Source organism: Pelodiscus sinensis, chromosome 6 (assembly GCF_049634645.1).
Source record: "Pelodiscus sinensis isolate JC-2024 chromosome 6, ASM4963464v1, whole genome shotgun sequence".
Classification (NCBI taxonomy): domain Eukaryota; kingdom Metazoa; phylum Chordata; order Testudines; family Trionychidae; genus Pelodiscus; species Pelodiscus sinensis.
In genome coordinates, this window is record NC_134716.1 from 41130656 (window position 1) to 41147318 (window position 16663).

Below are 16663 nucleotides of genomic sequence, written 5' to 3' on the forward strand. Positions count from 1 at the left end.
ATTTTGCAGCTGTGCTGCTCCAAAATTCAGGAAATTAAATTTACTAATAGCTTTTTACCCTCCCTGACAGTTTGACTGAAATTTGGGGTCCAGAAGCAAAAGACTTGGGGAGAGTTACCCTTGCTTTTGATACATTATCTGACTTAAGAGCTGTATTGTTTGATGAAAGGTCTTTTTAATTGCCTTTCACTAGAACGATTTGTTGGTTGCTGCTTTCCTTTCCTTCTGCATTTCATCCTGACAGCAAGATAATTGAATGTGCTGGTTAGGTTATGAAGGGAATTCTAGCTACTTGTCCGCCGAGCCAGAACTCTGGCCACAATTAAGAGAAATGGAGATCAGTGTGGTAGGGCCTTATATCAGTTGCTTCAACCGCATGTTGATATGGTTTTCTAGCTTTTAAGCTGAAGTGCATTGTCTCTCTAAATGTTAGGAATTCCCCTTGAATCCCTGATGGAATTCAGTTATGGTTATATTATAAAACATCTCCGATCTTCGGGGAGTATGAGCGGATCAATAAAGTACGGAACAGCTGAGGAACAAAAAGCTCTCAAGATTGTCTCCAATTCTCTCCCGTCTCCCTTTCCCCCGTCCACAACCCTGTCCCTGGAGAAGTCTGTGAGGAAAGAGTGGTGAGTTATCAAAAGGCATAGAGTAAGGGAAACTTAACAAAAAAGGGGAAATTATTGTCTCAGATGATTAGATTAGTAGCTGGGATTTCAGAAAATGTTCATGACTTGCAGTAGTAGTGGAGATGTAGATAAGAGCTGCTGCAAGATTTTTGTTGCTGTTGTTTTATTAATGTTAATATAAAACACTGGCAACTCTGAATGAGAAACTCTAAGGTCCAGTGTTCATTGTAAGCCAAAAAAGAGGAATTAACACAAAAGTTACTATTCTGTACCAAAATTCTGCTATTTTATTGGAATAACAGATGCATGTACTTTCTCAGTGAAAGGGAAAACCATGCACATATGGAAGGCTTATTTACTGATACTTTTTTCCAGTAATACTAAGCTACATTTCAAAATCTGTTGGTGTGGGGGTTCTGGGGTGGTGTTTTGTTTTGTTTTGTTTTGTTTTTTTTTTTTTGCATCCATTTTAACTTGTGGAGAATAATAGATTTTCACTGGAGATGGATTAGAATCACAATATTCAGAGGTGGATACAAAGTCTATTAGGCTGTGTCTAGACTACATGCCTCTGTCATCAGAGGCATGTAGATTAGACACATAGGCAAAGTCAAATGAAGCCGCGATTTAAATGATCGCGGCTTCATTTAAATTTACATGACTGCCGCGCTGAGCCGACAAACAGCTGATCAGCTGTTTGTCCGCTCAGCACGCTAGTCTGGACGCTCCCCTGCCGACATCAAAGCCCTTTGTCGGCAGCCCCATTATTCCTCATGGGATGAGGTTTACCGGGGCTGCCGACAAAGGGCTTTGATGTCGGCAGGGGAGCGTCCAGACTAGCACGCTGAGCGGACAAACAGCTGATCAGCTGTTTGTCGGCTCAGCGCGGCAGCCATGTAAATTTAAATGAAGCCGCGATCATTTAAATTGCGGCTTCATTTGACTTTGCCAAAACAACAAATCTACATGGCTCCGTCGACAGAGCCATGTAGTTTAGACATACTCTTAGAGTCCAGATGTTTTCCAAATCTTGGTTTTTGGTTCAAGCCCTTCTCTTTCTTTAACCCAGTTATGCTAACAATTTTTGTGATTGATGCTTGGCACGATTAATGCTAAGTTCTGGCTTACATTCCCAGCCCCCTTTCAGGCACACACAATATTCAGAATGAGTTTCTTTGTATATTAAATTTAGCTGAAAGGTAGTGATTGCTTGATAAAATAGAGAAAACCCCATTCTAACTGAAATGTGTGGGGCTCCATGCTGCTGTAGAGATCTGCCTGCATGCTTCTTTTTGCAGGCTTGGCACCCACTCCTTGTTTGCTGGTAGAATTAAGAGCCTGGTTCCTACATAAACGTGCAAGGAAATAGAGGAAGTAGGCTCCTTGTATCTTCTTTCCTCCTTGTGTATTCATCTAGGACTAGGATAATCTAGATTTCATTGTATTATTTCATAATTGGCACAACTCTTTCCCAAACTCTGTCTTAATGATATGTACAGATGAAATTTTAAATGTACAGAAGTAAAGCTGTTCAAAAACCAAACTTTTCCTTACATGGAAAATTTCAACATTTCAAAGTTATTTTCCATTTCAAATCAGAACAAAAGTAAAAACATTGGCCATTTTCATGAAATAAAAAATTCCCAGAATTTTCAAATTAGAAATGTTGATAGAAATTTGACATTTTCAACAAAATTGAAATGATTCACCATTTTGAAATGAATTTTTATTTCAAATAAATATTACAAAATGGATTTCTTCTGAATCAACTTTTTGTAATCAAAAATCTTATTTCATTTTGAAATGTTGATTCAAAACATGAACATTTTATTTTGATTCTTTCAACTTGAAAATACAAAAAAATAATTGAACTCAATATTTCCCCATAGAGAATGTTTATTTCAGTTAAGCAACATTTTACCATGGGAAATTGTTCAATAAAATAGTTTTAACCAGCCTTACACAGGACTTAATGTTGAGCAATATCATTTTAAATGTTCTGACATTTATGCTTTTTAAAATATGAAGCATTGTGTCACATTATTACACTTATTTCCCTTTAATTTCTTTTGCTGTTTTATTGTGGGTTGGGAAACAATAAAAAATGTAGTTGTATATATTTGCATGTGATGTCATGCTGGGCCAGATCTTTTGGTTTTCAAGGGTGACACTCTATTGAAGTTAATTAAACTGTGCCCATTTAAACCAGGAAAGAATTTGGTCCATTGACTGTGATCACAGTATTGCAAATTGCAATGGACGCACACACATCTGTGTATATTTGGGTTAACTCCCTGCTTCCCAGCACATTGTTAGAATATAGTCTTTTTTCAAGTGCTTATGCATTTATTATTTTCAAACTAAATTTCTTCAGATTAGGAAGCTGCCATCATAATAATCTAACCTTGTGGACATTTTGAGTTTTTAAAGAAACTCATTTTGAGTTATCTGGTGACAAAAAATACTACAACTATTGTATTTTGACATTATTATAAATTAAAAACAATCTAATAGAATTTTACCATACTTTAAAAATAAAGCAAACTAAAAATAACTTACATTTGGATTGGTAGGGAAAATTCCAGCAGGAAAAATGTCAGTCCAAAATGTAATTGTTCTTAATTAATCCCTGAAATTAGGGTTCTTAATAAAAATGTCTTCCCTCCAATTACTTTTATCATTATCATAACTCTATCATACAGTATTTATATTGCATCTCTCTCTATATATAAGAAAATAGATTGCACTTATCCAATGAGGGACAAATATAGTTTCTTTTGCTTGACTATTCAGTAATGCTGGGTTTTCCCTCCTTGTCTGTGCTCTTTTCCTTAAGAGGAGAGGAGAGCACAATTATTATTTATTATTCCTTGATTGCATTATATTAGCAGCTTGAGCCCACAACCAAAATCAGGGCCTTGTTGTGCTAAGCACACTATACTAACATATAGTAGCTGGTTGTCCCTGTCTCAAAGAGCTTAAACGCTTGGGCCCCCATCCTTCAGTCCTTTGTCCTCTGGCAGATTGTTGAGCCTGCATGCAACAAATTGCTGAATGAGGGCCGAATGGACAAGACAGACAAAGGATGGGAGAAGAAAGATTTATTGTCCCAATTTTATAGATGGGAAACTGAGGCATGTAACAATTAGATGCCTTGCCCAAGGTCACACAGGAAATCTGTGGTAGACCTACGAGTTGAAGCTAGATATCCTGATTTGCAGTCCAGCACCTCAGTCAAAACCATCCTTTCTCTCTGGTATAACATTCCCATTGGCCTCAAAAGCAGAAATTTCTACCCAAAGAGATTTTCAGTTGAATTCTGCTGTTGATCAGTTTCTTTCTCACCAATAGGTGGAAACTGACATCCCGGTTTCTCAGGTGACACAAGGAACGGTTCTGCCATCCCCAAATGAGGCAGGAAAAACACCATACAGAACAAGGATTTTTCCATAAGAAACTGTACCATAGCAACTGAAAAGAACTTGAAGCACATGCTCACACTTTCTCTGCTTGTTGTGGCCTGTTCATTGATGTAACAGGATATCACAAATGTGAAGACCTGTTTTTTCTTATTCCTTTTGGCGAGGATAATGAATGCTTTAACCGTTACTGTGTGATCATGGTGAATTTATTGCAAAATTCTGTAATCTTTCCAGATCCATATCTAATGTCCAAGTCAACAGCCACCACTTGTGCACTGGCAAGTGTTGTCATGCTGCAGCAGAGGGGGGTGAAGGAACTGAACCGCCAAACCTCCATAATAAGGACCACAGACTGTTGAAGATATAGGATCAATAACCAAATGGGACACAGAAGTGTTTCCAACAGGCAGGCAATTGTGCAATGTGTCACACCAAAAATAAAGCGTAGTCACTAAGAAATTGTGAATAATGAGCTAGCAAAGTTTCTGTATTTTTTCCCTCTCCCTTCCCTCCTATCCAAAAATGCTTGGCCAGCTTAAAAGAGGAGGTCAAGGCTGCAACAACAAGCAATTATGGCATTGGTTATGATGCAGGGCAATATAATTTTTTGCTGAATTATGGACAGTATTTAATCAGAGTGATGTGCAAACTCCCAGAGAGGAGCTTTCTCTAGACAGATGTTTGACCAGTTGCTGAGCAGATGCTACAGGCTGTTCAAGATTAATGAATCTAAATTAACAGTACCTAAAATGCTTAAGTGGGAAAATGGGAGGTAATCTGATTAGTGCTACAAATCAACTGAGGTTCAGAAATTTCCTTTCTTTTGAACTGCAATGGGTTAGTCATCCTCTTTTCCCTTTTATTTAGAGTTCATGATACTTCACCCTTTCCACATTTAATCTTTTCCCTGCTTCCCTTTTACAATCCTATCAGCCTCCAGCAATTCACCCTGACACTTCTCACTGCAGTTAGTAACACTGTGCTGAAAATACATCTCACTTTCCTGCCTGACCAGTGACAAATATATATTAATAATGTCGTGAATTCCTTCTTTCTATTATTTCCTTTTGGCTCTAAGAAATCACTTCTCAAGATAATCAGAATATTTTGTTTGCAGCAAGTTGTACCTCTTCTGATCCTTTGTTAGACTGACCATTATGGGTCTTATCCAACTCCAACAGAGGTTACTGAAAAGACTCCTACTGTTTTTAATGGAAATTGGATCAGGCTGTCTTATTGGAGATGGAACTGCAGCACAGAAGTCAAGACTTTATCTTGGAGGTATTCTGAGCTGAGGCTATGAGTCTTGACCATCTGTTCTTAAAATCAGATTATTCTCACCTCAGTAGCACAAAAATATGTGCATTCTTTCCAGAATGCATATAACTCCTCTGCTTCTGAGAAGCAAGACTTCTTTTATGAGGATAATGGTTGACAATTTTGTTGAAAGAAAAAGAAGAGGTCCATCCACTGAGAAGATTCACCTAACCTATAACAAATGTGTCAAGGCTGAATTGCCATAATTGGAATGCAATTTAGCATCTCCCCAATTTCCATAACAACAAAGTCTTTTCAGAATCTAAAGCCTGAAGACCTACCACACTGGAATACTGAGAGAGAAACATTCCAGGCACTTCTATTCAGAAATCTTGTCTTGTTTACATTGACAAAGGTATGGAAGAGAAAACATATCAACTATTTTTGGAGTGCTGGATATATAATACTAAACCCCAAAGGCTTGTTTATTTCTTCTCAGAATGATATATAAAAGACTATAAACCATCACCTGAATACAGGAGGAAGAGAATAATGTACCACAGTTAACAAAGGAACAGACTTAGCACGAGTTTCTTTAGCTGCATAGCATGTTTCTTTTTGTATAATTTTTTAGTACTGTACTTTCAAGATATTGGGCTAGATTCTCCTGTCACAGCCATGGAGATAATTCAGTGGAAATTATTCCTGATTTACCCCATTTACTTGAAAACAGGATTGGATCCCATCTTGTGTCAGCTAACAGTGATGGTAATGTAAAAGAAAACAATGTCAAATCTTTTTTGTCAGAGACGTTTTGTCCTTCAACTTGTTCTTATTTTCTGAATGTATTTTAATACATTTAAAACTTCTCTGGGAGTTACAAGATCTAGAAGCATACAAATCAATCAAATCACATTCTGTACTTTAATATATGTTCAGACTTCTCCATCAAGGCATTGAAGTTAGCGGTGCTTTACCAGGAAGGAATTTAAATCTTTGTTTTGAAAACAGAATTTTATATAAGAACTTCATATTATTATAGTATTTACTACTTATATCTCACTTTACATCTTCAAAGTATTGTATAAACATTATCTAATCCTCAAAAGAACCCTCCATCCTCCCGTCAGCTAAGTAGGCAACAATTATCATCACCATTTTCCAGATGGGGAAAATGAGATATAGAAAGATTAAAAGATTCACCCAAAGCCATAAATGAGTCACTGGCAGAGCTGGTAACAGAACTAGGAGTCTTCACTCCAAAACCCCTGCTATGTGTCTGTCTGTCTTTCTAGGCTTCTATACAATCACAGTTGACAATATAGCCTCTCTATACTTTATCTATAAGGAAATGCAAATGAGTCAATATTTGTAGCTAGGAGAGTGCTGCATTTTTAGAGCAGGCAGCTGAGTTACTATTCTCATATCTAAGGAAATGTTTAAGGGAGCCAATATGACCAAAACAATTATTATATTAACATACTAATATGTTAAAATATGCCAACTGAAGGCACAGCATGTCTAGAAATACTTTGAGGAACATTCAGGTTGTTGGCATACAAAAGTCAAAGCCTATGTCCTTATTATGCACTACCCCAAAAAGCATGATACATGGAACTGCCTTTCCTGAGGCCAATTTTAAACTCCCCTTTTCCACTCCTGGTAACATTTGAAGGGGAACGGAGGGCCCTGAGCCACTTATAAACCTTTGTAAATCGCCCTTTTAATTTACCATGATGACATCTCTTTATTCAGACTGAATAATGACTAGGTGCTTTTCATTTACCTCAGTGTTTTGAGTAGTTCTTGTTTGCTATAAACATGCAAGTTCCATTTCCTTAGCTGCAAGTGTCAGTGCAGAGTGAATTAAACCAAAAATCCAACTGTTTTACTGGTACAATTAAAAACTACTGTATGTTATATTTCCCTTAGGAATTTGCATATCTTCTTCCAATTGTATTCTTGAAAACCGCGTAAACCTCCTTTTTTTAGGAAGAGTGGTTTTTTCGAAAAAGGGGTTTTTTTTCAAAGAAAAAAATGCGTCCAGACTACATTCGTTTTTGAAAGATCCTCTTTCGAAAATGCTATCAGAAGAAGATATTCAAATTCCTGCGGAATTTGCATATTCTTTTTTGAAAAATCTTTGTAGTTTATACATAGCCTTAGTGATGAACTCTCCCCTTGGCTTGAATTACTCTTAACTGGTTATATATAACAGCTAGTTATTACTATTTATGAAATTACTAGTGCATAAGTTGCCACAGTAACTGAATATGGGGTAAAAGAACCCAGCTGGTATATCTTGCACTATGTAAGGGTTTTAAATTCAAGAAGATCAGGAGAGCAGCCCTCCATCTCGACCCATTTGCTGTGTTTCCTGATTACAGAAGACTTTAACTGTACTGTAAAGTCATGCTGTACAACATTTGTAGTGAGCCAGTGGAGGTATTAAAAACAGAAGCAGCCAAATAGATGATAGGTCTTCCTTGGGCCACACATTTTGCTCGCTTGAAGAGACGCAGGAGTTGCATTTACATTCAGTTCACTACACTGCCCTGAGTGTTCTGAAGATTCAACTGCAACTGTTCTCCAGGAATTAAGATGAAAAGGGAGAGAGATGACTTTGATTCATGGTGACACCAATGAAGCTTTTATAGAAGATAATGCACATGTTCTGGCTATCGCCATAAAATTAACTGCTCATAATTGGTCAGAGCTGCCAAATCAGCTTGCTTAGGAGTGTAACATTCTTTCTTTTAGGTCATGTTCATTATATCGGTGTAGTAAGCTGGAGCGTGAGTAAAGTTCATTCAGCCATTCCTGCCATTCCTTATTATGTTTCCCCTTGTTACGTTTGCATACTGTCATTCAATGAGGTCTCATAGTCACATGGAAGCTGGATCTCTATGCCTCTGTTGATCAATGCCTTCGGTGTTTTCCAGCAACGGTGGGCTGTGGCTATGGGTGGGCAGGTGTAGATAAATAATCTCCTGATATTTTCCCATTTTGTTTGAACTGACCAGAACAAAATGCTCAGTGCTGTTTCTCTCAGTCTCTCTCTTTCTTCAGAAGAGTGTCGCCGAGTTTATTATTATATGATAAATCAGCCAGTTAACTTGCATTATGGTGTGTTTGGGCAGCTCCTGCTCCTTAGTGACAGCTGCTTGGCATAGAATGTTGTAATTATCAACTCAAAAAAGAGAGGCTTATAGGTGCTGAAAGCATAATGGCAGTGGCTGAGCATGTCTTCAGCTTCCTCATCAGCCTCAGCTTCAAAGCCCTGCTTATGGTTGATTATATTCTTGGCTGTTGGCACCATGACTCTGGGAGTCGCCATCACTTTGGATCCTTTAGAAAGCTGCTGTTCCTGTAAAAGGCAATGGGTATTTTTGTTATGTGCTAGTTGTCAACATGTAACTGTGGACACATCCTTAATGTTTGTTGGTGCATTTGCATTCATTCTCTTTTTTTCTAAAATAAAGTTTTTAAGGGAGGATAAGCACATCATACGTTCAATCGAAAAAAGTTTTTTTTAAAATAGTACTAATCATATGGCTGAAGAAAAACTACAACAGACTATTTGCTTGATCCCACACAAAGTCATGTATGTATAACATCACACACTGTGGGTAGTTCCATTGTGGGGCCTCGTGAATTAAAGCAGCAGTGAAGTGGTTAATGGGCCTCCCCTTACAAAAGCAGACTAAAATGGCTTGGCTTGTTGAGGCTAGCAAAATGAAGACTGAGTAGAAAATTATTGTTCTCTATAAGTATGTAACCTGGAGCCACTTAGATCACTGAGAAAGGGACAATGAAGTCTGCTCTACAGCCTTAGTTAAGAGCCAGTTGGCTTTTAGTTCATGCTGTAGAGACACGTCTTTTAGGCCCTCAAGGCGCAGGTTCAGTCTTACCTGCTGATGACCTGGGTTTGTCAGCTTTACAGATATGTCATGGGGCTAAACACCAGAGAGAGGAAAAGCTATGGAAACTAAAGGTTGATGGTGGCACAAGAACGAATGGGTATAAACTAGCCATAAATAAATTTAGGCTGAAAATTAGGTTTCCAAACATTAGAGAAGTGAGATTCCAGAACAATCTTCTAATAAGTGTAGTGGGAGCAAACAAAGTAGTTACTTTTAAGATGGTGCTTGATGCGTTTGTGAATGGGATTACATGATGGGATTGCCTACAATAGCAAGGGACAGAACTATCTGACTAAGGAAGTCCCTTACAATTGTATTTCCTAATAAAGCAAAAAAGATACTTTTGGAGTTTATAGTACTTGAGTGGAGCACTTTCTTTACCTCTGTACATGCCCTTCTAAGCTTTGCTTTTGCAACAATACAGTACTTTAGTATCCATCACGGATACTGTTCACAGCACATATAAGATTTGTATGTGTGTCTTTGCAGAGTCAAGGCTTAAATCTTGAATAATAATTTCTTTAAAGTGCCCTTTATATAAAACATTTCAGTGTGAAATAAAGAAGCAAGCATCAGCGATGTTATAAGCCTGATGACCAGAAAATCAGGGCTTCAGCCAAAGATTCAGGAAGCAGTGAGACAGAGATAGAGAGAATAGCAGATCTCCATAACTTTTATAGAGGAGGAAGATTAGTGTTATATGGATGTGCATACTAAACCTGAGCAAGGGAGAGAATGGAAAACACTTAGAATTTTCTCAAGAGAGATCTCTGGGAATTTTCCTCTATTTCCTATATCCAGATGCATGTCTGGGTTTCCTTGTCTTCATCCATGTGGCCAAGTTTTGTTTCCTCTTTGAATTGCCGTGAAAACAGTTCACTATCAATGAAAACTTTGAAATATTTTCAAGTATTTTAAAGTCTTACTGTGTTATAGTTTGGTTTACTTTCTAGTCATAATCTAATCATGAACTCAGTAGAGTATACATGCAAATTCCACAGTTGGGGCTAAATATAGTTACCTCATCATACTTGCCTAAGCTCAGACCTTAGCAAAGTTTTTCAGAATCTCAGCACTGCCTAGTGGGCATAAGTCTCAGAACTTTCAGTGGGCATAAGTCACTCTGCGTGTAAAAATCTACTTACCTTTTTCACAATGAACCTATAGGTTTTTCTCATCCAGTTAAACATAACTACACAAGCAGGTTAATGGAGCAATATTCATCAGTTGAATTTTTACATATTGAAGTGTCATAGACCTTCAATATATCGTTTTAATTAAGAAGTACTGGACGTGGTACCACATTCAAATGGAAGCAGAAGGAAAATCTTTACTATTAGGTATGTACAAAATCACAAAAGTGAAATGAATAAGTACGTTAAGGCTGAGGGACTGATCCTGCATCTACATTTTTGTTAGTCTTTAAAGTGCTACCAGACTATTTGTTGTTTTTAAGTTTATATCCTTAAAAAAATAGGTCGACATAGCTTCATCTGTGAGTGACCTGAAAAAAAAACACACTCCTGAGTGGCACAGCTGTGCTGATCTAACCTACACTGTAGATGCAGTAGTATTGATGGAAAAATACTTCCATCGATGTCTCCACTGTCACTCAAGGAAGTGGTGTTCCTTAAACTGATGGGAAAATCCCTTCAGTCAGCATAAGTAACGTTTACACTATGTTGGCATAGCTAAGGTGACCTAACTATGGTAATATAGTCCCTATAGTCATACGCTTAATCATATTCAGTCCTGCAAACCTCCACGTGATTTCAGCTGGATGATTACATGAGTAAGGGTTTCAGTGATTTCATATGCAATAGGATAACAAAACTGTTACAATCTCCGCCTGCTTTGCAAGTGTGCATGATACACCTGGTGCAATTAAAGTAATAATTCAAGTGTTTTGTGAGTGTACCTTGTATGTGCTGCCGGATGAAACTGCTTTTGTTTTTAGTAAGCCCTGAGTGGCATTCAGAAACTATAGGAAGGGCCCCAAAGAATATACTACTTGGGGCACATAGGTGGAGCCCTGTGTTATTTGCAAATGTAAAATAACATGAACTAAAAGGAAAAACAACAACAAAAGTGATCCCACAGCAGAAGCTTCTGTGGCTCCTATTGATGGGGATGAGCCTGGCTCTCCACTCCAGCAGGCTGCATGATCCAGAAATGTAAGAACATCAGAACAGCCATTCTGGGTCAGACCAAAGGCCCATTTAGCCCAGTATCCTGTCTTCCAGCAGTGACCAATGTCAGATGCCCCAGAGGGAGTGAACAGGAGAGAATCATCAAGTGATCCCTCTCCTGTAATCCATTTCTAGCCTCTGACAAACAAAGGCCAGGGACACTATTCCTACCCATCCTTGCTAATAGACATTGATGGACCTAACCTCCATGAATTTATCTAGTCCTGGTCTTCACAACATCCTCTGGCAAAGACTGACTATGCACTGCATGAAGAAAAACTTCTTTTTGTTTGTTTTAAACCTGCTACCTATTAATTTCATTTGGTGACCCCCTAGTTTTTATGTAACGGGAACAAGTAAATAACTTTTCTTTATTCACTTTCTCCATACCTGTCATGATTTTACAGACCTCTATCATATTCCCCTTTAGTCTCTTCTTTTTTAAGCTGAAAAGTTCCAATCTCTTTAATCTCTCTTCATATGGGACCTGTTCCAAACCCCTAATCATTTTTGTTGCACTTTTCTGAACCTTTCCCAAGTGGTAAAGAAACCTGCTAAGGAAAATACAATACAATAAAGAAAAAAAGTCCCAAATCTGGGAACTGCCACTGCTGAATGGGGGAAAGAACTCATTTAACTGCATCCCAGGCACTGCATTATTTTATAATGATTATATCCATCATCTCTTCTGCTCCGGTCTTTACCGCAGGCCTCAGATTAATGTTTATCCCTAGTTTGTCTCCATAAGGGGAAGATGGACTGTCGTCTTTTTCATGAAACACATTTGGTTATTTTGGAAGGTCTTTCCCACTCTCAGTTCATTTCAGGGAGGGACTGTGGGGAGCTCTTCCTCTTAAATCCCATCATTGGAGTCATAGAAAGACAGTCTCCCACTGGTTGTGTATGGGAATGAACAACCAGTTGATGTGTGTGTCAGAGCGGGAGTGGTGGTTCTTGCCTTGCAGTTGCCATTATTCCTCTGTCAGAGGGGGCTGGGGTGTGATGCGTGTGGAGTTGTTAGCTGATGGGGCTCTCTTCCCTCTGGCTAAGCAGCGAAACAAACTGTTAGGGAGATGACTTCTGTCTGGATTACCTCTTTGTCATTTTTCTTCAGGAAGAACCCACCCTCCTCTGACAGAATGTCAGCAGATAGTATCAGCGTTGTCTCCCAGCATTCCTCTGTCCTGACTGAATCCTGTGACAGGATCCCTTCCAGGAAAAAGAGAGAATGATAAGAATGAGTAACCAGCCACTATGCAGTTAAAGTACAAGGAATGCAGATAAAAAAAACCCACAGCCCATCCAATGACAGTTTGCCTGGGGTACCTCAAAGAAAATGGAGTTACAAAATGTGAATACTAATACACTTTCCTCATAGGAGGCAGCAACTCAGCAGCAAGTGCATTAACCTAACAGCCAGCCTAGTGACCAAGATGTATGTAACCCTAGCCAATTTGATGGGAATTGTAACAGTTCCTTTGGGGAAATGGCAACCAATTATTAGGAGAAGTGGTGTATTATATTCTGGGGTTCTATGGGTTGGCTTGATTATACTGTGACTTTTCTGACATCTGAGATTTCTTAGATTGAAACACAATGGGGCTGCAACTGTGACCTCAGAACTGGTCAGCAGACATATGCAGATCAGCTGATAGTGCTGTGTGGCTCCAATCCAGAAAAGAATGTCAGCGTGTTCTTAATTTTAAGCATGTGCATGGTTTGATTTACTTCAGATTAAGCACATGTTTAAATCCCGCATTGGATCAGGACCTAAATTCAAGTTTCTTTTGTAAGTCCCCTTTAAAATGACTTACAAAGTAAGTAAATCCTGCTATCCTCCCCCATATGGAGGTATGTAAAACAGTTCCCTGCACCTTTCAAAACCAAAGAGCAAAAAGAGAGCAGAGACAGTTGAAGTGTAAATGGAGCAGCCTTTCTGACTATTGTAAAGTTACACCTATTTACACCAGGCCGGAATTTGGCCCAAAGTTCTTGAATTTATGAAGTTGTCTTCATACCCTACTCCTCAAATTTGGGAGTGCCTGAGTTTAGTGAGGCCAATCATATAAGAGAGAATCCTCACTTCTGAAAACAGAGAGAGAAAAGAGTTAATAGTGTGAAGCCAGTATATTTATTAGACCTTCTCCCCCCTCTGGTTTCTGTCATACAAGATGTGCTGCATGATACATTCTCATTCTTCCCTGTGTGCAGCACAGTAGATACCTAAATATTAGTATCATGCTGAGGCATAGGATTTCCTGAGCTGTGCTGAAAGAAGGGAGGGAAGAGAAGGGTGATGATAATAAATGAGATCTGTCTCACTCCAGTTAACTTACATGTGGAAGAGTGACTGGATTAGCCATAATGAAATAATACCAGCAGTCATTTTACACAGTGGCTCATACATGATAGCCTTGAGGCTTTACAATCAGTTATTTGTTGAAAGAAATGCATCTGCTGTTATGGAGCATATTAAACACATAGATGTATAGCTACACCCACAAAGGCAAGGGGTGGCTGGAAACCTGGCAGGATTATTTGCTCAGAACTGATTTACCAAACTGTATCTGAAAAGTGTTAGCTTTAAAAACTAAGCAAGAGAGGAGATTGACATAACATCTGCCGTCTGCTTTGAACATGGTGACTCAGATTTGGCTTTCCATTACACTGATACATCTCAGTTGTTTTAAACCTTTATAGCCCAAACCTATATTTCATACACACCCTACTCTTCTACTCATGTCAAGTACAGGATCAGGTTTAAAAGGACTGTGGAGTCGGTCAGCTTTAAATACTTTCCCGTTTTCAAATGTAGAGCCAAATTCAGTCTGGGTGTAATTATTCAATTTGGTGTGCTTGTTTACCCCAAGGTAAAATGTAGTCAATAGGACACATTAATTTAAAGTTATGACAATACAGTTTTTATTATTTATTAAATAATTCCTTTACAATTGCGAAGCAAAATATAACAATACACATATCTTAAAGAAATTATAGGGAACTAGGCCAAATACAATAAATATCAGAGGAGACACATGCAATATCTTACATGACCCACGCAAAAAACAGTAACTCAAATCCAACAACTCTCAAATTTAAACCTTAAAAGAAAACAACCACTGAGTCTCACCTAGAGATCTGCCACTGATATCCGGTAGTAAATAGCCTTACCTTAGCTGTCAGCTCTTGAATACAGTGGTCAAGAGCCTAACCCACCAAAACCTCAGAAATGAAGATCCATAATCAAGAACGGTTTCTCAGCTGTGCCATGCTGCATCGCTATGCAAGCATAACTGCCAGTAAAGGTAGCAGAAGTTGTGGGTTCTAAAAGAACAGCCACAGGAGGATTAAAGTCTAGTTATAAATACAGCTATAATACAAACTGTAATATTTACATTCACACAAGAGCCTTTCCTGAAACTAATCTGTCCACTTCTCTCACAAATGTCTCTGTATCTTCTTCCATGCTGTCCATTATGCATGAAACACTTTTCCTCAACTAAACCTGAAATTACCTTCCCAGGACTCATTTCTGCTGCAGAGGCTACAAGAAACATCAGTGTCATGAGGGCCAAAGTGAGGGTCAATTGGGACAGCTCATATTATTTATTTCTTCACTATACTGTACCACAAGAAAAACTGGAGTCATCAAGTTATGTGTTAAAGCAGCTATGTGACTGTAAATATTACCTTCATCCTCCCTTTTCTCCTGTTATTTTCTGTGTTCACTGGAGACTAGACTGAATTCCCATTGTAATCAATGACAAAAGTCCCATTTACTTCACTAGTGATGGCTAATGCCATGGTTGCACCTTGGTTCAAATTATAGTGTAAGCTTGTGGGGGGAAAGACTGTGTTAGTTCAGTGCCTGGAACAATAAGACTCCAATCCTTATTAGTATTTTGGTTGTCACTGTAATATGAACCTTAAACAATAATGATAATAAAGTTACAGTAATAATTAGTGAAGATGATCAATAATAAATAGGTGGAAACAAAACCAGAAATTATTCTAAATTCAAATTGAAGGATGAGCTGAGATTTCTGCTGCAAGACACTGTCCACTCTGTAAAGAAAGATTAAAATATCCAGTCAGTGTCCAAGTGCAACAAGATTCTTAGCTACACAATGTTGATATGTGAGTGACTGTGGGTGGCAGGCCAAGTCTTCCATTTTGCCTAGCAGTAAGAACCCTAGAGCTGGTGCTGCCTCAGAGTCAGGAGGACATGAGGCTAGCCTTGCTTTATTCCATCCAGGGTGATTTAATTGCCCCTCATTACAGCATTATCTCTTCCAATCCCATTGTTAGGGAACAACAAGTGCAATTCGAAGTTGGAAAGCCATCAGATCAAATTAAATCCAGTCCAGTCACTTATACCTACTAATTCTTCCAAGATCTTAGAAGTAGCTGTGTCTGCTTTATATGGCTGTCAGTCCCCGTAATACACGAGGTTCGAAGGGATGCCGGAAAGGATGAGACCACAACTGGGGGTTTCAAAAAGTACAAACTGATTTTATTTTGATGGCGCCAGACAATCATCAGAATAAAAATTAAACAGATTGCCAGACAACACAAAACAATTCCCTGAGGCTTTTCTAAATCACAATAATTCCCAATAACTGCCCAGGGGTTAGGAACAGTTGAATTAACACTGGTATTATCCATAGGGCTGACTATTTACACAACTTTATACAAGGAAACAGTAAAAAACCTAAACCACAACTATTTATAAACTAACTTAGTAACTTTTTAGCCACTGTCACTTGGCAAGCAATAAGGACAACTAAAAAATCAATTAGGATAGGGATGATGGTGGGGGGGGGGGGTGTTATACCAGTTCTGGAGACAGCAGGAACACAAGTACCGGTCACACGCTCATAAACTGTCTCCACTCGGGTCGACCAACTCGGAGTACGCTCAGTAAGACTCAAGAGCGGGGGGTGCAAGGCGTCTGGGTGATCAGGCCAGGCGTTCACTCAATGCGAATCCCCAGTGAGAGAGGGGCTGCCTGCCTGTTTTATTGCCTGTGAACTTATCACCCCATAGGTTGGTTTTTGCTGCAGTGGGTGGAGTAGCAGGCCTGAGCACCAGTCAGCCCACTGGCTGATCTGTTACTGCAATGGGTGGAGCGAGCAGGGGAAGATTATTAATTTACATGCCCTTATATGGAAAACACTCCACCTCACAGACAGAGCCCCCTATACCAGCCTCAGAGGTATTACAGGCTATGGCTCCCTGCG

The 16663-nt window shown here is 38.8% G+C and overlaps 1 protein-coding gene across 4 annotated transcripts in view; it reads left to right on the forward strand.

Annotated features, from left to right (window-relative positions):
• Positions 1–16663, forward strand: part of NTRK2 (neurotrophic receptor tyrosine kinase 2) — a 292046-nt gene that overhangs the window by 189963 nt on the left and 85420 nt on the right. The window contains exon 15 of one of the 4 annotated variants that reach the window (XM_075931776.1): positions 3984–5075. The exons of the other annotated variants lie outside the window; for them this stretch is intronic. Within the exon in view, the coding sequence (XP_075787891.1) occupies positions 3984–3994 (11 nt within the window). The 3' untranslated portion in view covers positions 3995–5075. Of the gene's footprint in view, positions 1–3983; positions 5076–16663 lie in introns of those variants that run through there. 4 annotated transcript variants of the gene reach the window in all.